Source organism: Balaenoptera physalus (genome assembly GCF_965194825.1).
Source record: "Balaenoptera physalus genome assembly, chromosome: 12".
NCBI lineage: Eukaryota > Metazoa > Chordata > Mammalia > Artiodactyla > Balaenopteridae > Balaenoptera > Balaenoptera physalus.
Genome location: NC_138897.1, coordinates 54,291,085 through 54,315,757, shown reverse-complemented (window position 1 = coordinate 54,315,757; position 24,673 = coordinate 54,291,085). Strand labels below are relative to the sequence as shown.

At 36.3% G+C, this 24,673-nt stretch overlaps 1 protein-coding gene across 8 annotated transcripts in view; it reads left to right on the top strand.

Moving 5' to 3' along the window:
* TAF4B (TATA-box binding protein associated factor 4b) overlaps positions 1-24,673 on the top strand; it is a 141,367-nt gene that overhangs the window by 99,472 nt on the left and 17,222 nt on the right. For 3 of the 8 annotated variants that reach the window (XM_082416038.1, XM_082416037.1, XM_082416036.1), the window contains one exon: positions 13,726-15,580. The exons of the other annotated variants lie outside the window; for them this stretch is intronic. In XM_082416038.1, coding sequence (XP_082272164.1) covers positions 13,726-13,893 — 168 coding nt within the window. In that variant the 3' untranslated portion in view covers positions 13,894-15,580. Of the gene's footprint in view, positions 1-13,725; positions 15,581-24,673 lie in introns of those variants that run through there. 8 annotated transcript variants of the gene reach the window in all.

Genomic DNA, 24,673 nt, shown 5'->3' with positions numbered 1-24,673 from the left:
AGAGTGTTTGCATGTGTGTGTCATGTATGTATACTGCTGAGGTGATGTGTTTGGGGTTCTTTGGAATGTTAAGTCATTAATAACTTTACTTCCTGCATTAATTTTATGTTCTTGGATTAGAAAGGATCTATCTTTTCTCTGTTAGCAATACTTTCAAATAGTTCACCTAACTTAATGAGCCAACCATCATAGCAATATTTCTTTATTTTATTGAAAATAAAGATACGTTTTATTTTAACCTTATAACATATTGGCTTGAAAATGCTGATATTTCTTTTAAAATTAAGTGGTTACAGTGCCAGATCAACTACATGATGCTTATAGTATTGATATGCCTAGTATGTGTTGCTTAAAATAGTGTTCATTTGCTAACCAAAACAAAGAAATTATTACTATATAGATAAGTGTATTTCCTTTCTATCTAGAAGCAGGTTAAAGTACTACCCTGTAAAACTGTAAGAATTTTAGAGGAAGATAATGAGGAGAAGGGTTTTTTTTGAAACGTTTCTTAGCAATAAATAGAAAATTTGATTGAATCAGAATTGCTTTCAGACAAACATATTTTTTTCCACAGTTGAATTCTAATTCAGAGATAAATGTCAGATATTGATAACAATTTTGCTATATCTCCCTACAATTAAAGGTGCATTCCTAAAATTCATTTCTTCTTTATTGTACTTTTTAAATTTGTATACCTTGAAAACAAGGCACTTCAGTTAGGCATACTTGTAAATATTTTTAAACCAAGCATTCTTTAAATATTATTAGCCAAGCAAATATTATTTGGATAGAACCTATAAAATGATTCTACTGCAGAACCCTAAATCTATATTCTTAACCATTTATGTTTAGTGGTCTCACTATAACATTAATAATAGAAGTGATCACATTGCAGTATTTTATGAGTAGGCTTAAGAAGGTGAGAAAGGACCATTTTAGAATAATGTATTGAATTCCACTGGCAAGAATATTTCATGCTATAGCTTACAGAAGAGTGATTTCTGAGAAAGTTTCATTAATTTTTACATGTATTTAGAGATGAACTTTTGAAAAAATCCTGTACCTCAAATAGTGTTCCACAGCAGTTTGCTATAGATATTATTAGAACGTCTCTATATAGAACTTGAGGATCTTGTGATAGTATCTATTGTAGCAACTTACCTTTCCCTTTAGCTCCAATTTGATGTTTAAAGTATTAGAGTACTTTGATTTTGGGGGGACAGGGCAGGGAGAGGGAAGGCAGTTTTCAGAAGACTGTGGGCAAACTGCAATAAAAAAATCAGGATAAAGAAATAAATGATGTTGCTATAAAGGAAACAAAAGAGCTTTAAGAATCTTTCCATATGTTTTCTTTGTTATTTTAGCCTGTGTGTAGGTGCCCTAAAACACAGAATGTCTCTACTCTGCTAGACACCTAGTCCTCTGAAGGGCAAAGTACACCATTAGGGCCTAACCTGTTTTAGGTTAAAGATATCTTAGGGTTTGAAAATTCATTTATGTGAATTTTTTGGCACCTAGTATACAACTTTGAAAATCAGGTGGGAAATAAAGCTTTTTTTTTTAGAAACTAAACTGAAATTGTTTGAAGAAAAAATCACAAGTTACTATGAAGCAGTGCTGAAGCAGTGTAAAAAGTAATAAAACGCATTGTGTTTTGAAAAAAATTTTTTTCTTGAGCTGTTATAATTTTATTCTTAAGAAAAAGAAAAATAATTGTAGTTACTTCATAGACAGCCAGAAATCACCTGAGCATTCTACTAATTTGAATATATCTGAGAAAAAATTTACCAGAGTCATAGTAGCACAAACATTTGCCTGTCCTCATGACTTAATACTATATCCTCAGTGTCTTAGGATGTCTTTGAGCGTTCAGGAAAAGAATTACTTACTGGAGTCCAAGAACTATCTCTGAGATGCTGAAGAAGTCTGTGTGGTGGGTAGCCATTTTTTTTCACTCCATGCTAATCGTAACAACAGTATTCTCTGTCCCTCTCCCATTATTTCTGTTCTTTGGTGGTGCGCCCCTTCAAGGAAGTGGAAGTTAGCGAGTTAAGTGACAGGTAATGATGTACCTGTTTTTTAAAACAAGCGCTCAGCATTAGCTTCCTGCTCATAGACAAAAATGAAGTCTGGGGAAGGTGGGATGTCCTGGAAAGGCAGTGATGGTACCAGAGAATGTTCTGTCCAAGAACGGATGGAACTTTGCTGGTTTGCGTGTGTCTGTATCAGATAAGAGGAAATATCAGGAGGCAGGGTAAGATGGATTCCATTGCTTTGTCTTCTTCAAAGGAAGATGATTAGGGAATTTCTGGACTTAATTATTTCCCCCATTATTGCTTTTCCAAGAATCTTCAACATGGAGCAGGCTAGGGCTTCCAAAGCACTAGACACGTGGTGGTCTCAAACACAGACTCCCCCACACGTTTCTTTGTACCTGTCAGAAAATATTATTTTGTTCTTATTTCTTGCCTTTTCTTCTCTCTTCCCACCCACCTTTATATAAGGATAGTTGTATAGAATTACTAAAATCAAAGCTCTTTGGAATATAATATTTAGAATAGATTTCAGTGATAACTTTCTTCCATTGTTTAAACTGGTATGAATTTACCTAGGTATGGTAAGATCCTTTCCAATGCTTGCAAGTTTCTTATGAAGTCTAAATTTCTCTGAAATGAAGAAGACTCAGTTTCTAAAAGAGTACTATCAGAAGGTAGATTATACATTCAACAAATGATTATTGATTTTGGGGGGAAGAAAAATGTCTGTTATACTTTTAAGATAGTACTGCGTAAGCAAGGGGAATAGAGTAGATAGCTTTTTATTTGGGAGAGAAGAGTGTTTGTTAACTCTGATCATGTTGAAAATGTCAAAATAGTATAAAAGAGTATTACAGACAGCTCTTAAGTTTCTTGGGTTGTCCTTTCCAAAAATATCCATGCATGTATTAGGTTAAACCATATGAACTTGCCGTTTTCATAGGTGGAAAACTATCAAGTATTGGCAATTTTATATAATTCTACCTAATATAATCAAATATATATATATTTACAATTGCATATATAATAATAGTTTACTTTTAGCAAGCACTTAGAATGTATTATCTTGGTGAGTCCTTGTAACTCCTTTGTAAAATCATACTATTATTTTCCCTAAATGAAAAAGTTGAGGTATAGGGAAGATTACTTTTCCAGAGTTCCACAGTTAGTAAGTGGAGAAACCCAGATAACATGTCCAGAGAATTTGGTGTTTGTCTGTGCTCTTTTTTTTTTTTTTTAATTTTTTTTAATCTTTTTTTTTCTTTAATGGGAATTATTTATTTATTTATTCATGGCTGTGTTGGGTCTTCGTTTCGGTGCGAGGGCTTTCTCTAGTTGCGGCAAGCGGGAGCCACTCTTCATCGGGGTGTGTCTGTGCTCTTAATTACTATAATGAGATCATCCTAAAAGTAGTGTTTTACAATTTGTGAAGCACTGCCTCTTGGACATTTTTCCATACTGGTACATACTTTTGTGCCGTAATTCTATGATCCACTGATAGACATTTAGAATATTTTCATTGGTTTATTATAAACAGTTAGCATCCTCTATCTTCATGTACCCATTTATTTTGCCGAATTGATTTCTAGAAATGGAACTTCTGGGTCAAAGGGTGTGCACATCTTAAATTTTAATAGATATTTCCATAATACTTTCCAAAAACTTTGTGCCAGTTTCCACCACTGTGTGAATGCCTGTTTTCCCATTCCCTTTTAGCAACAGATGTGATCAGTCATTTAAAAATATTCTAGTCGCTACAATTTTTCCTTTATTGTATCTCTACCATTTCTATGTGTCCTCTTCAAAGGTTGAGGTTCTATTTCTGTATGGAAACATGGTGTAGAAGTGTGAAAAACCTCTAAAATACCTTATGAGGGAGATACTTGGGTTTTAAAATTTTTATTTAAGCATTAAAATTATTTATGGACTTTTTTTTCCCCATAACTTAGAAATGTGTGTATTTTGAAATAGAGAACTGAGTTGAATTCTTATGGGTATTTGAATGATCGATCTTACATAGATGTCATTTTGTTTACCGTATTTACTAGTTTTCATTATTTGAGGATCTGAGTAGATTATAATTGAAATATTAAGCCTGAAATGATTTGAGGAAACGCAGCAGCTTAAAATCTACTAGGGGACAAACAGAATTAGAGATTTCAACAGATTTGTTGTCATCTAACACTTTCTATAAATATCATGTAGATTCATTAGAATCTAGAGCATTATTACTTTAGATAAAGAAGCAGCTTTTTTATGTTTTGAGATATATTTTTCACATTTTATTTTGCTCACACTTCCATAAACAAATATGCCTCTTTTTCGTAAATGACTTAAACATAAATCTGAATTTTAGATGGATCTTTAAAATTTTCCAGAGATTTAAAGTCTGACACCTTGTCAGCTATCTTCAGGGACCCCCTGTGAAATAAGTTGAATTGCACATTATGGGTTTATCTTCCCTTCTTCCCAAATCCCCCTTAAATGTTAGTAAAGGAGTGAAAATGACATAAATACACAAGAATAAAGAAGAGAGGAGAAATCAGCAATAAAATTATTCAGTAGTTTAAATGACAGTAAATTTCTCTCTGAAATATTCCGAAATAAAATGTTCAGATTTTCAACTAATCTTACCAGTGAAAATCCAGGTTTACATGGAAAACAATGTATCTGCCTTAAGCATTGCAACAGTACCTATTTAGAGTATGTTGTTGAATTCCTATTTACGCATTTTTCCCTAAGAATTGTGGAGAGTATTGAAAAGAATAAATATAAGTTGTTTTTGAAATGTTTATTTGAACTTGTTTGTTTGACTTACCAGACTGTGCCATTATTTGGATTTTTGTTGAGATAAAATTCACACACCATACCTCATCATTTTAAAGTGTACAATTCAGTACTGTTGGCCCTCCATATCTGCTGGATTCCACATCCATGGATTCAACCAACCATGGATTGAAAATATTGGGGGAAAAAATTCCAGAAAGTTCCAAAAAGCAAAACTTGACTTTGCTAAGTGCTGACAACTATTTACATAGCATTTACATTGTATTAGGTATTATAAGTATAATCTAGTGATGATTTAAAGTATGCAGGAGGATGTGTGTAGGTTATATGCAAATGCTATGCCACTGTATATAAGGGACTTAAGCATCCACAGGTTCTGGTATCCATGGGAGGTCCTGGAACCAATATACCTAGGGACAACTGTATATTCACATAGCTGTGCAACCATCTGTCTCTATGGATTTACCTATTCTAGGCATTCATATAAAAGGAATTATACATTATTTGGCCTTTTGTATCTAATTTCTTTGACTTAGCATAATGTTTTCAAGATCCATCCATATTGTAGCATGTGTCAGTACTTCATTCCTATTTATGGTTGAATAATATTCCATAAGTTGTTTTCTTTTAACTATAATTGTGCATTTGTCTATATTTACCTGTCAATTTTTGCTTCTTTTTTTTTTTTTTTTTAAATGTTGCTGAAATTTTTTTTTTAATTAATTAATTTATTTATGGCTGTGTTGGGTCTTCGTTTCCGTGCAAGGGCTTTCTCTAGTTGCAGCGAGCGGGACCCACTCTTCATTGTGGTGCGCGGGCCTCTCACTGTCGTGGCCTCTCCTGTTGCAGAGGACAAGCTCCAGAGGCGCAGGCTCAGTAGTTGTGGCTCACGGGCCTAGTTGCTCCGCGGCATGTGGGATCTTCCCAGACCAGGGCTCAAACCCGTGTCCCCTGCATTGGCAGCCAGATTCTCAACCGCTGTGCCACCAGGGAAGCCCAATTTTTGCTTCTTTTATTTGATGGTCTTACTAAGTGCAAACACATTATGTCTTTTTGATGAATTGCCCCCTTTTGTCATTGTGAAATTGTTCTCATTTCTAATATTCCTTGTCTTAAAGTTTACTTTGATATTATTATAGCTATACCAGCACTTCTTATGCTTAGTATTAGCATGATTTATCATTTCTCCATTCTTTTACTTCCAGCCTATCTGTGTCTTTATTTAAAGCTGGTTTCTTATGAGTAGCATGTAATTGAGCTTTGGATTTGTATCCAAAATTTATTTGGACTGTTCAGTCCATTTACATTTAATGCAATTATTACTATGATTAGATTTGAGTCTACCATCTTGCTATTTTCTGTTTGTCCCTCTGTTTTTTTTGTTTCTCCTTTCTTGTCATCTTTTGAGTTAACCAAGTAGTGTTTTAGTATACCATTCTATATCCTCTTTTGGCTTTTTAACTGTACCTCTTTTTTTTTTTTAATGGTTGCTTTACAGATCTGTTTAAAGGTACAATATGTATCCTTAACTGATTATACTCAATCTTGAATTAATGCCACTTCACATATCATGTAAAAACCTTTTAACTATATAATTCCATTATACAAATCCCTCCCATCCTTTGTGCTATTGTTGTCACCTATTTTACTTATACATATGTTTTAACCTCCATAGTACATTGTTATCACTTGGTCATATATCTCTTAAAGAACTTATGAAAATAAAAACAGCTTTTTAATGTTTACCATTTCTAGTGCTCCTTCATTTTTCCTGTAAATTCATATTTCTTTCTAGTATCATTTTCTGTCAGTCTATATGCAATTCATCAACTCCAGAATTACCAGAGTTTTAATTAAACAAACCTAAAGCTACTATTAATACATTTAAATATACTGGTAAATCTACCTTTAGTTGTGAGGCACAGCAATCCTTACTGATGTTGTAGCTTTTTTTAACATTTATAGTCCTTCAAGGATAAAATTAAAGTTGGCTCTGAAAGAAAAATCTTTAACTGGCGGTCCTTTAAAGAAGTTATCATAAAATAATAGATAAAACTTAGTTCTGGACATAGGTTACTTGAGTTTTCGAAGGACTTTGTGTCTTAATTAAAGGTAAAGAAAATTACCAGAGTATAAAGAGGAAAGTCCTACTGACACAGGCTTTTCAACTTGCAGTAAGTTACTGCTTTTCAGAATTGAGATTTATTTGGTTATTTGCTGTTCTTGTGTGTTGTATTACTTGGTGGGTTGAAGCACTTACCCACTGTTTGGAGAAAGTGGCAGAAAATAGCCTTTTGAGCAAATCCCATCTGGTGGCAGCTTGGTGGGGATGAGTAATGCTGAGGAACAAGTCATCAAAGGACTTTACCTTTCAGCTTTTCTCCCAAATTTATTTGGCTTAAAGCTAAGAATGACAGCAGGATCTTGATTTAAAATGTCCAAAGCCCATAATATGGCTCATTTTCACTATTTGGTAATTTATATAACTGATGATATTGGGTGACACTTGATGCATAATTGTACTACAAATGTTGATTGGATACCAGCTAGTGCCATATATATATAAAGTATTCACAGGTACAGAATCCTTCCTTTCCAGTGAGTGGGAAAGTTAAAGAGGTTGTTGCATTGCGCTGAATACATGTGACGGTAAAGTACAGAGTACAGCTAAAATACACAGGAGTTGCACCTAATCTATACCTGGGGTGAGTCTGTGTTTGTAGCGTTGGGGAAACAGGTTACCTGAGTTGAGTCTTAAAGAACTTAGTCGGGTGATGTGATATAAGGATAGGACAGAGAGATTGGAGAAGGAGTTCCAGGAGGAGAGAATTAACTGTCTGGAACAAAGAGGAAAAAACATTCTATGGCATGATCAATAGTTTGAAATAGGAAGAAAGGAATGAGAGATGAGAATGTGGGGAGAAGCTTTGGTATGCTCATGGTTGACTATATATGTCATGCTTAAATACTTGGACTTGGTCCTAGAGGAGATTTTTAGCCATGGGAGCATTTTAAACAGGAAAACGGTATTATTAGATTACTTATTTTAGAAAGATCATTCTCACAGCAGTGTGAAGAATATTAATACTGGAAATAGTTTCTTAGAAGGTTGATGAAGTCATCTTAGGCAGAAGATAATGGAAGTGAAAATGTAGAAGGATGTAGATGATTTGGAAACTATTAAAGAGGTAGAACTGATAAGAAGTGATAGATGGGATTAGAAGAAGAAAGGGTTGAGGATGACACCCAGTTTTCTGGCTTAGGCATTGGAGGTGAATGGTATTACCATTCCTTTAAATGAGAAAGAGAAGAGGAGAAAGGCAGGAGTAATGATTTGAAACATGTTGAATTTAGGCTACATACTTTATTAGGAAATTGAACAATGAGGTCTAGAATTTAAGAAAGTGTTCTTTTGGAGATAAAGACGCGAGTGGTCATTAGCATAGGACAACCAGTATTGTCTTCACAACTCTCATAATCACACAACTAGAATTAGAACTCAAAGCCCACGATTACATGTCACATCAGTCTATTTAGACGTATTACTTCTATAAAGACTGTTGAAAAACAGATACTTAGAGGTGACAAAATTCTAGGGTGGAAGTTAATATGCAAGGTTGTCTGTATTCTGAAATAACTCAAAGGAATGCAATGAAGGTGATAGAGGTGAGGGATGTGTTACTTCATAAATTCTGCTTGTTGACCAGCAGAGGGCAGGCAGTCTCACAACTCAGTATTTTCTGCTCTGTGCTGCCCTTGAGGCCTAGAAGCTCAGGTCTTTCGAACGTAGATTTTCAGTGATCTTATTACACTAAGGCCAGGCATCCAGGGCACTTTTATTTATCTTTGCTTGCAAGACTTAGAAGAAGTTTGATTTTTGTTCTGGAGCCAGATCTTCTTTCCACCCCCTGTGCCCTATGTCTAGTTCTTGTTTTTCCTTAAAGTTTGAGACTTGATTCGTCCCTTAAGAGCTGCCATGGTGACATGGGATTAGAATAAATCAAGTAGAGAGTCTGAGAAATATAATGGATCTTTGCCTTTTAGAGGTTAAAATGCCCACTCTTGTTCCTGGTTAACTGTTAAGATTCAGGGACACGTTTGTGTTTTCTTGGTCTTATGATTCAGGGACTAGAATGGAAGGAATGGACATCAGCTCCTGGAGACGGTACTGTACGTGTGGTTGGTTCTGTAAAGCCGCAGCGCTGCTCCTCCACTGTTTGATGTGAGGAGCTTGTGAAAACCTTCCTGTCCCAGGATACATCCCTCATCCATTTGCCATATGTCTGTAATGCCCATTAGTTTACTTTTTAGCTTTAAGCATTCAAAGCTCAACTAAAATTTAAAAATTTCTCTAGGAGGGACAAGGTTAGTGTGGCAGGACAAATTATTTAAATTAGCCAGGACTTATGAGACTAGGGCATGGACCGGAACTTTTAATTAGATTTAGGGGATGGAAAAAAAAGATCTGGAACTAGGATTATACTGTTTCCTGTTTATAAACCTTCAATGCCTCCCAACTGACAAATGACATTTATAGACTGTGTACTGTATGCCAGGCATTGTTCTCATTTAATCCTCAGGCCAACGCTGTGAGATGATTACGGTTACTGTCCCTGTTTTGCAAATTAGGAAACTGAGGCACAGAGAACTTAAGTAATTTGTCTGAGTTTCCTTATGGAGGAGACAACGTGTATTCACCACCATTCAGTCCCCCTGTATATCTTATGCTGCCAGAACAATTCCTTTGCCCATAGTAGGCACCCAGTAACCCAGATAACTTTTGAATTGAATCAGTACATGGGCTAGCATGAACTAGTTAGTATAGCAGTAACATAATTTAAGGAAACATGGAAAAAGAAGTAGAGACGCTTTTAAAAGTTTTACCTCACAGCACCTGCTCTATTAAGTTGGGGGGAAATGTGAATAATTGGTTATTTTAATTACTTAGTGTCATCCTTAAAATGGTGTCATTGCTCTGAAATTGGTAACTGACAGTGTTCAAGTTTTCCTTATTCGAGCAAAAGGGTTTCTCAGAAGTTTCATTATAAAAATATAAAACTTTGTTTAGTGATATAATTGAACAAATTAATGAGGGCTAACTTAATTTGACCTGGCGGTGTTGAAGAATGTTTACATTTAGGTTCGGTTACGCTTCCAAAAACATCTGTTGTACACTTAGTAAGTGAATTATTTCTTTCATCTTCATTGAATTCCATCTTCTATTTTACCCTCTATTCATCTAAGTGAAGAATTCAGATTAAGGAATATCTTCATGTAGAAAGTCGATTGGGAAAATCCTCTATTTCAGAAACAAATAGTACATTGTCCCAACAGGTTTTTTTTGTCTTCTTACAAATGGTCTCCTAACTACATTTGTGTTCTTTGGCACTGACAGTATAGTGTAACCAGAAATCAGCCCTAAGTGACTTTGGGCAAAGGACTTGGTGAGGAAGAAAATAAAAACTGATGGTGAAGGCAGGTTTGAATTTTTATGGCTCTGAGTTCCACCTGCTTTACCATGGATAATTGAGATGTAGCTGATTATTCTGGCCAGGTCAGTATGAAGCTGAAAAGTCAGATTGTGGATTTTTTCGAATCATAAGCATAGGAATAAAAATGCTGTATATTTGTATCTAAGTTCAACAAAGATTAACTTTCCAAGCCAGTCACTATTTGGGGGAAGAGAATGCTGTCACTTTCGTAAAGTTGTGAATTATAAAAGACATTTCTGTTGGGTTACTGAATGTCCCTTGGGGTTTGTTTCATTTATAACATTGCCTCAGGCCTTCTGCTGCATCCTGTTGGAATGACCTCCTTTTCAACCCTGTGCTGGCAGCTGTGATATGGCTCTTTCCCTGGGATCCTTCAGGCTTGTCACATGACAGACATGAACTGTGACCCCTTTGTTCCTTACCCAGATGGTTCGTTCTCCATAATTTTTTTCTATTTAACTATTTTGCCTTATCTTCTTTCCTCTTTTCCCTCTTCATTTCCCTTTGTATTTCCTACCTACACAAGACTTTTTTGGTAGCAGTTTAATTTTTTTTATTGAAGTAGGACATCAATGCAGAAAAGTACACAAATCATGAGTAAGCTCACTGAATTTTCACAGCGCGAACACACCTATGCAGACAGTACTTAGGTCAAGAAAGAGAACATCACCAGAATCCCAGAAAACCTCTACTATCCCCTTCTGGTTACCACTCTTCTCCCTTAAGGGGAATCATTATCCTGACTTCTGTAGCTTTGCCTGTTTTAAACGTTATCGAAATGGAATCAAACCATATGTATTCCTTTGCATCTGGATCCTTTCATTTAACATTTTGTGACATTTGTCCATGTTACTCAGTTTGTTACTGCTGTGTAGTATTCCATTTGTGTGAATAGTCCACAGTTTTTTCTGCTCTTAATGGGCGTTTGGATCGTTTCTAGCTTAGGGCCATTATGAATAGTAGTGCTAAACATTCTCATACATGTCTTTTTATCAAAAGACATGACATATTTCTGGATATTTACGTGGAAATGAAATTGCCAAGATATAGTATGTCCAACTAGCCATTTAATTTAAAAATTCATGTAAAACACTAAACGAGTGATTTTTGGCAAACTTGGTAGGAAAGATCTATAAACATGTTTAGATTCAGCTTTAGCATAATATATCTAATTTTTGGCTAAGAAAAATGCCTCTAGTTAAATATACTGTAGTTTTAAATAGATAACTCCTATATACAGCAAAATTGCTGCTCAGTGCCTGGGACGTGTTATATTAACTTTCTTCCTAATTTGTCCTTTTATCCAGTGTTCCAAAGCTGAGTTGGTGGGCCCATTCTGTAAAAATCTTATGAGAATATTTTGATGGTGATAATTTACAAGAGTTAAGATTATATCTGTGTTACACCACGTCTAAGTTAGTCTTTTTGTCCTTTTTTTTTTTAAAAAACGTGGACTTTCCAAAATTTGCTTCATGGATGCTTTTGAATAAGTCTGACCTAATGAGTATAGAAGTGGGATTGTGATATCATATCCCTTCAAAAGTGAGTAGTATCTTTGAAGGAAATTTTATTCGACTGTGAGGTAAAGTGCTCCCAGTCATTCTGTGAACATGTATGGAATTAAGTTCACTTGTTTTGACCATAGGGTTTTGGAGACCTTAAAGGGGATTTCCTTACCCTCCATCAAACTAAAACAAAGCAAAAAGAAGAAAAAACCAGAAATGTAGAGGGAGTAATTAAAATTTGAAGGTTATAAAAAGATAGTAATGGAACCAGAAGATTCGCTTCCTGTGTTAGGTAGATATCTTTCCTTGTGTAAGTCTTTTGGGTAGGGAAAGGAGGGTTGCCAATTCAATTGAGATGTTTTTGAAACAAAGTATGGTTAAAAAAAAAAAAAAGAATGGGAGATTAAAGGATTCATTTTTGCCAAATTATTCTATATCTGAGTATTCTGTATTTTTATTTCTTCTTCCAAATCTTTTTTTTAAATAGTGGTGTATAGACATATTGATACTTAGGAAACTTAATATCTTAATACAGAAGTATTGGGTTTCATTCAATTTTGAATGACATTTAGAACTCGTATTAGTTGTTCTGTTTTAAACCGGTGTATTCAATTGAGAAAATATTGCTGATAATCTGTGTTGTTCTGTATACTTTGCTAAGCCATAGAAGATATAGAAATGATAGTCCCTGTCCTCAGAAAGCTTACAGTCTAGTGGGTATGTGCTGGTGGTGGTAGCGTATACAAATTACTATAATACGATGTAAGATAATTACCACAGTGAGAATTCTTACGGGGAAGGGGAGGGTAAGTAGACCCATTTGAAATGGGTCTTAAAGGATGAGTAGGTTGGCCTGGAATGGCCTTTTGCTGATCTCTGCAATGGGAAGTAAGGCTGAAGGGAAGCCAGGTAATGAGTTTGTACCTGATATGATGTATAATACAGAACAAGCTAAGAGCATTCACTTTATTATTTTTTTTAGCATCTTTATTGGAGTATAATTGCTTTACAATGGCGTGTTAGTTTCTGCTGTATAACAAAGTGAATCAGCTATACATATACATACATCCCCATATCTCCTCCCTCTTGTGTCTCCCTCCCACCCTCCCTATCCCACCCCTCTATGTGGACACAAAGCACAGAGCTGATCTCCCTGTGCTATGCGGCGAGCATTCACTTTCGATCAAATCAAAAGTTGAGTCCCAGCTCAGTGTTGCAGTGTGAACTTCAACAGGTTACTTTAACCTGTCTGAGCTCAGTTTCCTCACTTGATAAATGAGGACAGCACCCATGTAACTTGCTGCAGTGTTGTATGAAAGAAAAGAGATCATGTGTGGAAGGTGCTTAACGTAGCTCTCAAAGTATAATAAGTGCTCAAGTAGCTACTCTGGACAGAGAGGAACCATTGAAGGTTTTTGAACCATGGAGTGGTGGGATCTGAACCACGTGAGGCTTTCACTTTTACTTTTATAATTGACAAACAAAAGACCGCACACATTTAAAGTGTGTAATCTGACAGGTTCTTACATGTATACACACCTGTGAAATCATCGCCACAATCAGAATTATGACCACAGCCATCACTCCCGAAAGTTTTGTCTAAGACCTTTAAAGAGGACAGTCTGCCCTGTGATATGCAGCAAAGAACGGAGTGAAGTGGAGAAGTCAGTTAAAAGGCTGTGGCCATGGTCCAGGTGAGAGAGAGTGACTGAGGCCATGAACTAGGTGTGCTGGCCATGGGCCTCCCCCGAGAGCCTGGGCTGCTGGAGGACAAGCTGCATCGTGCTATTACCTCCAGCACCTACCCCAGGGGCCAGAGGCTAGCAGGCTCTTGCTGAATTGACAGGTTCTCTCTTTATGAAAGATTGTTTATTTTAAACTTGCTTCTCCCTTTACTTTGTATAGGGTTTAAAAGACAACCTTTTTGCTTCTGGGACATCCAGCCTGACAGCCACCAAACAGTTGCTTCGTCCAAGAATCACAAGAATCTGCCTCAGGGACCTGATCTTCTGTATGGAGCAGGAGAGGGAGATGAAGTATTCCCGAGCTCTGTACCTGGCCCTTCTGAAGTGACCACGGCCCTCTCCATCCAGATCCTTGCTACTTACTGCCAAAGAAGACATATAAAGAGCGGTGTCACATGGTCCTGAAATTTCAGTTTCTGGAAAATAATCACCGATAGGGAAGACCATTGTTTACAGTTATATACTTTTATTAAATCTTATGTATTCCATTAGGTTCTTAATGACTAGGATTCAGCTTCTAAAAATAGGTTGTGAAGTACGGTTTATTTACACAGAAGTAGGCATATGCCTACCTACGTGTTTAATTACAGCAAGGCTCTGTTTGTTACTCCCTGCTTCATTTGCCAAACTATTAATAGGTAAGGCGTCTTTCCCTACTACAGCCTGCATTGAGATGCAGGGGGAAGAAAGGAAGGGTCACCACTTACCAGGAAACTATGTATTTCATCCTACTCGGAACCTGACTCAAAGCATTAGGCTTTCTGGGCTGGAATCAGAAGCTGCTTAGCAAATTGTGACAGTTGCCTTCTGTGGTTGAAGGTGACAAGCCACAGGGTAAGGCCAATGGTGGCTTTTGTCGGCTGAGTCCCATTGTTGTTAAAACGTTGACAAATGGGGATAGTTTGTGCCTGAGGTTGCTGTTCCCTGGTTCACCTCACCACCAGGTGCTGCTTCTGATACCAAGTGAGGGGACATCCTTGTCAGGGAAGGATGATATACATTGAAGGTGCTGATATACCTCGTTGAAAAGATGGAGAGTATAGAAAGGAATGATGGAGCATTGCCTCCAAACCAATGGAGGAAAAATGAAAACGGAATCATGAAACAGGAAATATGCTGTATACACCTAAGAGGGGTCAGTGGTCGAATTGGAACTCCGAAGCCCCCAGTACATGTTTTGTTGACAGGAAAAAAATCACAGCCCAACCAAAAAGGAAAATGTATCAAACATTTTAAATTATCGTATTTCAAAAGGAAGAAGTTATTCTTTGTTTTGTGTATTGCTTTAAATCTCAAGAAGGATAGTTTTATAAACTCTTTTAGTTACCCTAAGTTTTAAGCATCTTGTTGCATTAAAAAAAATCCTAATTGATGATTAGAAATTTTTAACAATGGGATTCCATTTTGGATTCTGTACTCAAAAGGTAATGTCAGCATCTTACTCTTGGAGATCTTGGCTCTACATATATTATGAGAAGCATGTTATATATACTTGTTTGAGGAGGAAGCTGACATTTTGCAAAGCAAACCCTCTTTTTTTTTTTTTAATTCCACTTTTGTGGTATGTAGCTGGTGAAAAATAATAGCTGTAGTTAGTCACATACAGAAAGAATGAGTAAATCCTCCAAAGAAGGCTAAAGAAAAAAAAAGGGGGGGGGAAAGCTGTGCTTCTTAGAAAAAGAATTCAGGGGAATAAAACCTCAAGTATGTTATTCTTCATCCTGTTCTTCCCGTCGGGACTGTTATGGCCATATTCTATACTGTAGTAAGTTTCAAATTGGCCACATTTTCTGTTTCAGCAAGTTATTATGTAAAAATGCTATAAATTATGTGTATGTTAAAAGAGTCCTTTAAGAAGAGATCTATACCTAAAGTTGTTTTTGTATATTTAAATGCTTAGCTTTATTTTTTGGTAAAGTGCAGCACACTCCCATATTTGTGTGTAATCTTATTGATCAGATGTTTAAAATTATTTCAAATACTTCATTAAAATAATTATTTTATTATAAGAATAACTTTGCTTAGTCACTGACTTTGGAAATATCTCTGGAAGTTAGCCCCTGAAGCTGGGGGCTGGGCAGTAGATCTTTCTTAGCTGGGATTGTTACTTTGGAGTGTGAGCATTTGGGTTCCAGAAGCTCACTTCAGATCCAAGTTCCTGTATCACTTTCTTTGAAATAGTTGTAAACCTGCATGGTATTTGACTCACAATGAAAGCTACACATATTCATTACAAAAGCTTCTCTTGCCCACCAAGGTTTTCTTACAAAGGTATTGTTTTTCAAAATTTATCCTTAATATACATTTTTAAACTTTGTGTCCTAAAGTATATCTTACACACAAAAGAACAAGCACAGTGGACCCAAGGTATTCTTCCACTCAGTTTGCAAAATGATGGCCTTGGGGCCAATTTGATCTCTAAATGCGTTCTCTGTGACTCACACGGTGCTGCCGATATTTTAATTCACAAAAAGCTATATTTCCACTTCTTTTGAAAAATTAGAAGATCTGGAGTCACTAGGTGTACCGTTCGTGTGACAGTCTGCTGGAGCCAACCAGTGGCTGTCCACTTTAGATGTGGGAGCCTAAGTTCACCTTCCCTTGCCTGATCCCTTTAAGCATTGAAGTGTGAGACTCTGCCTTCAGTGTTGATCTCAAGTGATGAACGCTAAAAGGGGAAAGTGCCAGAAATTCTCCATCTATTTACTGTTTTTTAAGCAATTTTATTGAGGCATGTTTTACATATAAAATTCACCATTTTATCCATTTAATTTTAATATGACTGATGGACCTTTTAAATTGTTTCCTCCTGAATATCTGTAAGATTCTTCTCCTCTTAAAAGAAGTGAAGTTTAACATTCTTGTAAAGCCTATATTTCTTTTTCTTTTTTTTTTATTGAATGAAAGATTCTTTAAATTCTCTAGCGCTTTAGTGCTTTACAATTTTCAAAAGTTTCACACACATGATTTCATATAATCCCATACTAACCCTTTTTTCCCTACTCCTGTAATGCCCCTCCCTCCTTCCCTCTCCCCACTGGTAACCACTAGTTTGTTCTCTATATCTGTGAGTCTGCTTCTTTTTTGTTTTATTCACTAGTTTGTTGTACTTTTTAGATTCCACATATAAGTAATATCATACAGTATTTGTCTGACTTATTTCACTTAGCACAGTGCCCTCCAAGTCCATCCATGTTACTGCAAATGGCAAAATTTCATTCTCTTTCATGGCTGAGTGGTATTCCGTTGTGTGTGTGTGTGTGTGTGTGTGTATACCACATCTTCTTTATCCGTTCATCTGTTGATGGAAATTTAGGTTGCTTCCATACTTGACAATTGTAAATAATGCTGCTATGAACGTTGGGGTGCATGTATCTTTTAAAATTTGTGTTTTTGTTTTTTTTGGATATATACCCAGGAGTGGAATTGCTGGGTCATATGGTAGTTCTAGTTAGTTTTTTGAGAAGCCTCTGTACTTTTTTCCACAGTGGCTGCACCAATTTATTGGGTTGACCAAAGAGTACCTTCGGTTTTTAAGTAAAAATAAAAGACACATTTTTCATTTTCACCAAGAACTTTATTGAACACTGTATTCACCCTTTTGTTCCACTACCTTCTGCCATTTTTCAGGCAACTTCAAAATTCCATCTTCCCCAAACCTTTTATCTTTTTGAGCAAAGAACTGTTCCAGGTGCTTTTTACAGTCTTCCAGGGAATTAAAATTTTTTCCATTAAGAGAATTTTGTAACGACCTAAATAAATGGAAATCCGGAGGTGCAATGTCTGGTGAATACGGCGGATGAATCAGAACTTCCCAGGCAAGCTGTAACACTTTTTGCCTGGTCATCAAAGAAACGAGGTCTTGCGTTATCCTGATGGAAGATTATGCATTTTCTTTTGACTAATTCTGGATGCTTTTCATCAAGTGCTGCTTTCAGTTGGTCTAATTGGGAGCAGTACTTGTAGAAATTAATCGTTTGGTTTTCCGGAAGGAGCGCGTAATAGAGGACTCCCTTCCAATTCCACCATATACACAACATCACCTTCTTTGGATGAAGACCAGCCTTTGGTGTGTTTGGTGGTTCATTTCTCTTGCCCCTCGATCTCTTCCATTCCACATTATTGTACAGTATCCACTTTTCATCACCTGTCACAATTTGTTTTTAAAACGGAACGTCTTCATTACGTTTAAGTAGAGAATTGCATGCAGAAATACGGTTAAGGTTTTTTTCGCTTAACTTACATAGAACCCAAACATCAGCGATTAACATAACCAAGCAGGTGCAAATGATTTTCAGTGCTTGATTTGGATATTTTGAGTCTGTCGACTATCTCCCGCATGGTGTAATGTTGATTGTTCTCAGTTAATGTCTCGATTTGATCACTGTCAACTGGTCTACCCAACCGTGGAGCATCATCCAGCGAGAAATGTCCAGCATAAAACTTCGCAAACCACTTTTGACATGTTTGATCAGTCACAGAACCTTCTCCATGTACTGCACAAATCATTTTTTTGCATTTCGGTTGCATTTTTACCTTTCTTGAAATAATACAGCATAATATGCCGAAAATGTTGCTTTTTTTCTTCCATCTTCAATATTAAAATGGCTACACAAAAATCCGCTAATTTTGATGTCATTTTTTAAATGCATGCTGATATGACAGCTGTCCCATACAGTCTAGCAAAATTGTTTTGAATGAAGTTAAAGACAACTAAGTGCTACTAGAGCCATCTTATGAAAAAACCAAATGAACCTTTTGGCCAACCCAATACATTCCCACCAACAGTGTACGAGGGGTCCCTTTTCTCCACATCCTCGCCAACATTTGTTACTTGTGGGTTTTTTTGTTTCTTTGTTTTGTTCTTTGGATGATGGCCATTCTGACAGGTGTAAAGTGATATCTCATTGTGGTTTTGATTTGCATTTCCGTGATGACTAGTGATGTTGAGCATCTTTTCATATGCCTGTTGGCCATCTGCATTTCCTCTTTGGAAAAATGTCTGTTCAGTTCTGCCCATTTTTTAATCAGGTTTTTTTTTTTTTTTTGATGTTGAGTTGTATGAGTTGTTTATATATGTTGGATATTAACCCCTTACTGGCCATATCATTCGCAAGTATCTTCTCCCATTCAATAGGTTGTCTTTTCATTTTGTCAGTGGTTTCCTTTGCTGTGTAAAAGGTTTTAAGTTTAATTAGGTCCTATTTGTTTATTTTTACTTTTGTTTCCTTTGCTTTAGGAAACAGATCCAAAAAATATTGCTGTGATTTATGTCAAAGGGTGTTCTGCCTCTGTTTTCATCTAGGAGTTTCCTCTGTAGTATTCAGCCTTACATTTAGGTCTTTAATCCATTTTGAGTTTATTTTTGTATATGGTGCTAGAGAATTTCTAATTTCATTCTTTTACAAGTAACTCTCCAGTTTTCCCAGCACCATTTATTGAAGAGACATCTTTTCTCCATTGTATATTCTTGCTTCCTTTTTCATGAATTAATTGACCATAGCATGTGGGTTTATTTCTGGGATTTCTATGCTGTTCCATTGATCTATGTGTCCGTTTTTGTGCCAGTACCATACTGTTTTAATTACTGCAGCTTTATAGTATAGTCTGAAGTGAGGGAGCATGATTCCTCCAGCTCTATTATTTTTTCTCAAGATTGTTTTGGCTATTTGGGGTTTTTTTTGTTTCCGTACAAATTTTAAAATTACCTGCTCTAATTCTGTGAAAAATGCCATTGGTATTTTGATAGGGATTGCATTGAATCTGCAGATTCAATGCCTTGGGTAGTGTGGTCATTTTAACAATATTAATTCTTCCAATCCAAGAACATGGTATATCTTTCCATCTGTTGGTATTGTCTTCAGTTTCTTTCATCGGTGTCTTAAGGATTTCCAAGTACAGGTCTTTTACCTCCTCAGATAGGTTTATTCCTAGGTATTTTATTCTTTCTGATGCAGTGGTAAATGGGATTGTTTCCTTAATTTCTGTTTCTAATAGTTCATTGTTAGTGTATAGAAATGCAACAGATTTCTGTATATTAATTTTGTATCCTGAAACTTTATTGAATTCATTGATGAGGTCTAATTTTCTGGTAGCATCTTTAGGATTTTCATGTCATCTGAGAACAGTGATATTTTTACTTCTTCCTTTCCAGTTTGGATTCCTTTTATTTCTTTTTCTATTCTGATTCTGGGGCTAGGACTTCCAAAATTATGTTGAATAAAAGTTAAAGCCTATATTTCTTGAAATCTGCTTTGGGGTAAATTTTGTCTCATTAGAATTTTGGCAAAGGTTTATTTAGAATTAAAACCATTTATACTAGTTATGTCGTAGTTGCAGCAAAAAAACGCAAGCAATATTAGGACATATTCTTCAGAAAAATAAGAAACCAAGATCTCAGGGGGATTAAGTTGGACTTTATACCTAGTTGTACAATGAACCAACTAAATGTTTATGAAACTTTAACCTCAGCAAGACTCAGTGATTCTACAGGAAATAAAAGTATAGTATATCCTGTGTTTATATATGACCTAGTAGCCAGTTTTTACCTTGTTGTTTTTAGCGTTATTATCTTTTAAGATACTTTCATATGCCTTGCTGCCCTGAAACAATTTTTTTTTTTTTTTTTTTTAACATTTAGGCACAGTTACATCTGATATCAATTTCTTTTTCTCTGACTTTTTAACAACCTCTTGGTATTTTCACATGCGTTTCAGCTGTATGGCATTGGTGCAATTACGTTTTCACTGAAGTTATTCCATCAGTTAGAAATTGTTCCAAGTAGAATATATTTGCCATAATTTTCTTTGGGAAACTTTGAGAGACTGCTGTGCATGCAAGAAACCTAAAGTGTTGGCCACTATGTACTTGGACACTGACTGGTTGGATGAGAGGAACAGATAATGTTAACAGTTATATGTTTAGAATTTGTGTAGACTTTGCACATTGAATATTTGTGGGAAGAAAATACTTCCAAGGAACTCACTTGAAGACTTTTGACTTGGTTGGTAAAACATGATGAGAGCAATTTTAATGGCGGCTCTTTTCCTTTCAAATAATAAGGTCAGTTTGATATCTTTCTAAATTCTCTTATTATAGGTGGTACTGAGGCAATGTCGCCCTCGCTGACATTGTCACCATCTCAGTCTTGCCTCTTACCAGTTGTGTGACCTTGGGTAAACTATTTAATCTCTCTGCCTTTGCTTCCTCATCTGCAAATAATAGTACCTACCGGTGAGGTAGTTGTGGGAATTTAATGAATTCTTAGAACAGTGTGTCGCATGTAGTAAACACTATATTTGTTAGTAATGGTGGTTGTCACGGTTGTATCAATTCTGAAAGGCATAGTTGTACCTCCCACCCACCTCCAGTACTAGATTGTATTGATAAAAGTCACCGGTTGAATGCATGAACCTAGTATCTTATTTTAAATAGAATAATCTAAGCTCATGCAAAAGTCTAATGTATTGCATTGGGGATTGGAGGATGGGAGGCTAGAAGGAGAAAAGTATGATACTATAGTGGAGCCATTAAGCAGAGTAATTCTTATGTCCCTGGCTTTACCTATTAAGTTTCTTGTAGGGCTGGAAGCAGTAATGAAGCTGTGCCATTATTTTTAAATTTTTAATTGAAACTATTATAGATATTGTGAACAATCAAATCACGTAACAGGGCATACCAAAGTAATTCTACTCACAGACCTCCTGAGGTCCTGTGCTCCCCTCCCTAGATTCACCCACTTTTACCAGTTTCATATATCTCTTACCAGACATAGTTTGTATACATATAAGCACATAGTTGTAGGTTCCCCCTTTATTTGCATATGGGAGCATACTGATCTATCCCTTGCCATTCTCACGGTTTCATTATTCTTAAGTCAATTTATACTGTGTCCCAGGCCAGGGGTCCTAGTAGAATCTTCCTGTAAATCTTTGGGAAAACAACACTGAATTTTTCCTTGAAGGATTTAGTCTCAGATTTTCTTACTGTTTTGTAAATTTTCTTATTTCACTAGAAGAATTCAGTCATATCTGAGTGTGTGTCAGCAACGTTCCTCTACCAAACAGGCATCATGAAAAGCAACAAGGGGAGTAGAGGTTTCCTCTGGGAGGAAGTGGGGAGAGGGAAAGAGGAAAAATCCTTTAAAGGAAGAATAGAGTATTCTAGTTGTAATTATAAAGTTTCACTGACAGAACCCTCCCACCGTGAACATTAGCATTGGAAGCCAACCTGAATTGAGGATCACTCCAACCTCTTTTTTGTAAGATTGATATTCTTCATTTAAATGTAATAAGTAGATCATAATAGGGATGATCTAAATTTGGGGTTCCTGAGAGTGATCCATGAAGGAATGCCTGATACCAAAATATTCATTTGGCAAATTTGTAAAAATTTTCTGCACTATGGGGAACAAAGATGCATAAGACACAGTCCATGGCCTGGAGGGGTTTTCTAGTCAGAGAGATGGACTCTAGACACATAAACACAAAGTAGCATATACTCCTCCTAGAGAGAGGTGTAAATAGCAGTTTCTTGTAGGTGCCTTTAGAAAAAAGATGTCACTTCCAAATGGAATGATCGTATTCAATTTCTTACAGAAGAGATAGAATTTGACCTGTGCAATGAAAGGAATGGATAAGACTTTTTCAAGTCATATGTTTTAAGGCCTTCTAAGGCAAAAGGTTGGGAAGCAAAAAAAAAAAAAAAAAAGGGGGGGGGGATAGAGTACTTTTAGGGAAGTAAATATCTAGATCTAGTTTGGCTGATTATGAAAGTCATGTAAGGGAGAAATGGAAAATAATTTTGGAAATTAAGATAGTAGCAACTAATATTTACAGTGTCCAAAATTCATAGATACAAAAGAATATAAAAGTCCCCTACCTTTGTCTTCTAGATAAGTTATTTATAATTTTTATGTCAAAGTGATTATAGAAAAAGAAAGTGGTAAGAGTTGCCTGAAACCAACCCCCTACCCACCCAAAAGATTTTCCCTTGATTATAACAATGATATATTCACACTGTAGAAAATTTGGAAAATAAAAGACTATAAGGAAAATGAAAAATATAATAATATTCGGTGCATTTCTTTCTATCCTTTTTTTTCTGTGCTAAATCTGTAGATAGATGTTTTAGATCATAAAGTTGATCCAGCTTTGTATCCTTACCTACAGACCATTGGAGACACTAGGGAAAATGAGAGGAAACACAGCTAGGAGAATAAAACATCACTTTTTTGAGTTCTGTCTTTTCAAAGTGATGTAGAGGCCATGTTTCTGGTGCCATCATATAGCATGTGGATTTGTTTAAAACAATTTCAATTTGCTGCACTTCGGGGTGAAATGAGAGTACCTTTTATGTCTCATCATTACTTGCATTGAGCCTCTATATGAGAAGGTAATGTGGAGGAAGAATTGCCATAATTCTCTGTAAACTATTGAGCAGATTCAAAGCTAATGTAGGAATGTTATCCATGAGGTTTAGGCTATAGGACTGATAACTTTCCTGTTTGTAATCTTAATGGAGTCTCTGCCTGAAGATGAGGGGAAGGTAAGGATTTGCTGGTTGGCTTCTTGATGAAATCTCATGCCTTAGGTTTTCATGTCCCTAAATAGAAGTGTGAAGTTGTGCCAGCTGGTCTTCAAGGAACCTTTAAACTTTCAGATGGCGGTATGAGTATCTCACTGGGTGCTTCTTGGGAGTTTTAATTGCTATCAAAGTAGACAGTGGTTGCCTCTACGGCTGAGGAGAGCAATTGAATAAATGGTGCATCATGTCTTTTCCGTGTCTTCTGCCATTATCAAAAAGTGTACGTTGTGCATGGTGCTGGGCCAGACCCCAATCAAAGAACAATCCAAGCATCCTTCTTGAGGTATATCGAGCTAGATGAATTTCCCATGGCTTCCAAAACAAATTGCCACAACTGGGCTGCTTAAAACACAGTTAAATTCTCTCACGGTTCTGGAGGCCAGAAGTCTGAAATCAAGGTGTCAGCAGGGCCAAGCTCCTTCCAAAGGCTCTGGGGAGAACCTTCTTTGCCTTTCCAGCTTCTGGTAGATTTTAATGGCCTTGACTGTGACAGCAGAACTCCAGTGTCTGCTTCCATCTTCACATGGTCTTCTCTGCGTCTTCTGTGTCCTCTCCTCTTCATATAAGAACACCAGGCATTGAATTCAGAGCCCACTTGAATCCAGTATGATCTCATCTTGACCCTCAACTAACATCTACAAAGACCCTATTTCCAAATAGGGTCCCATTCTGAGGTTCCAGGTGAACATGTATTAGGTGGGGAGACACTGTCTACCCCACTACAGGAGCATACTGTATATGATTATATATTCCTGATACTTTATTTTTTACCTCTGACTTCAAAAGTAGTGAAAAACTTAATGGTTGTTAAAATGTAAAGGGGTTGATTTTGTGTCTCCCTAAATGGGTGTCTTAGAATCTTGTGGTCTGTCAAGATACCTGTCCTCCTCTTCTCCCCACTTCTCTCCTCTTTCAGCTCAGAAGTTTCTAGTAGGTGGCTCTGTTCTGAGAAATGTGTCTTTGATGTGGTTTAGACTGTGCCATCCTGGTGTTTACAGAAGTATATTCAAGTGACTGTCTTCAGAAGCCTTTTGAGATTCTGAATGCTATGTACATGTTGACTGTTCTTAAGGAAATTCTCCACACTATGAGCAAATCATAAGTTTATTTCTAACAAGTGTCAAGTATTAGAATTTTTTTAATAGAAGTGAACCCAGGTCCTCTCTGCAAGAACGTCAAGAGAGTACAGGCGTACCTCATTTAGTTGTGCTTTGCTTTACAGATTGAAGGTTTGTGACAACCCTGCGTTGAACAAGTCTATTGGCACCGTTTTTCCAGCAGCATTTCCTCACTTCATGTCTGTGTGTCACAGTTTGTTCAGTATCTCGCAATATTTCAAACCCTCCACCAGCAAAAAGATTATGACTCGCTGAAGGCTCAGATGATAGTTAGCATTTTTTAGCAATTAAGTATTTTTAAATAAAGGTATGTACATTGTTTTTTTAGATATAATGCTATTGTATACTTAATAGACTACAGTATAGTGTAAACATAAGTTTTATATGGACTGGGAAACCAAACAA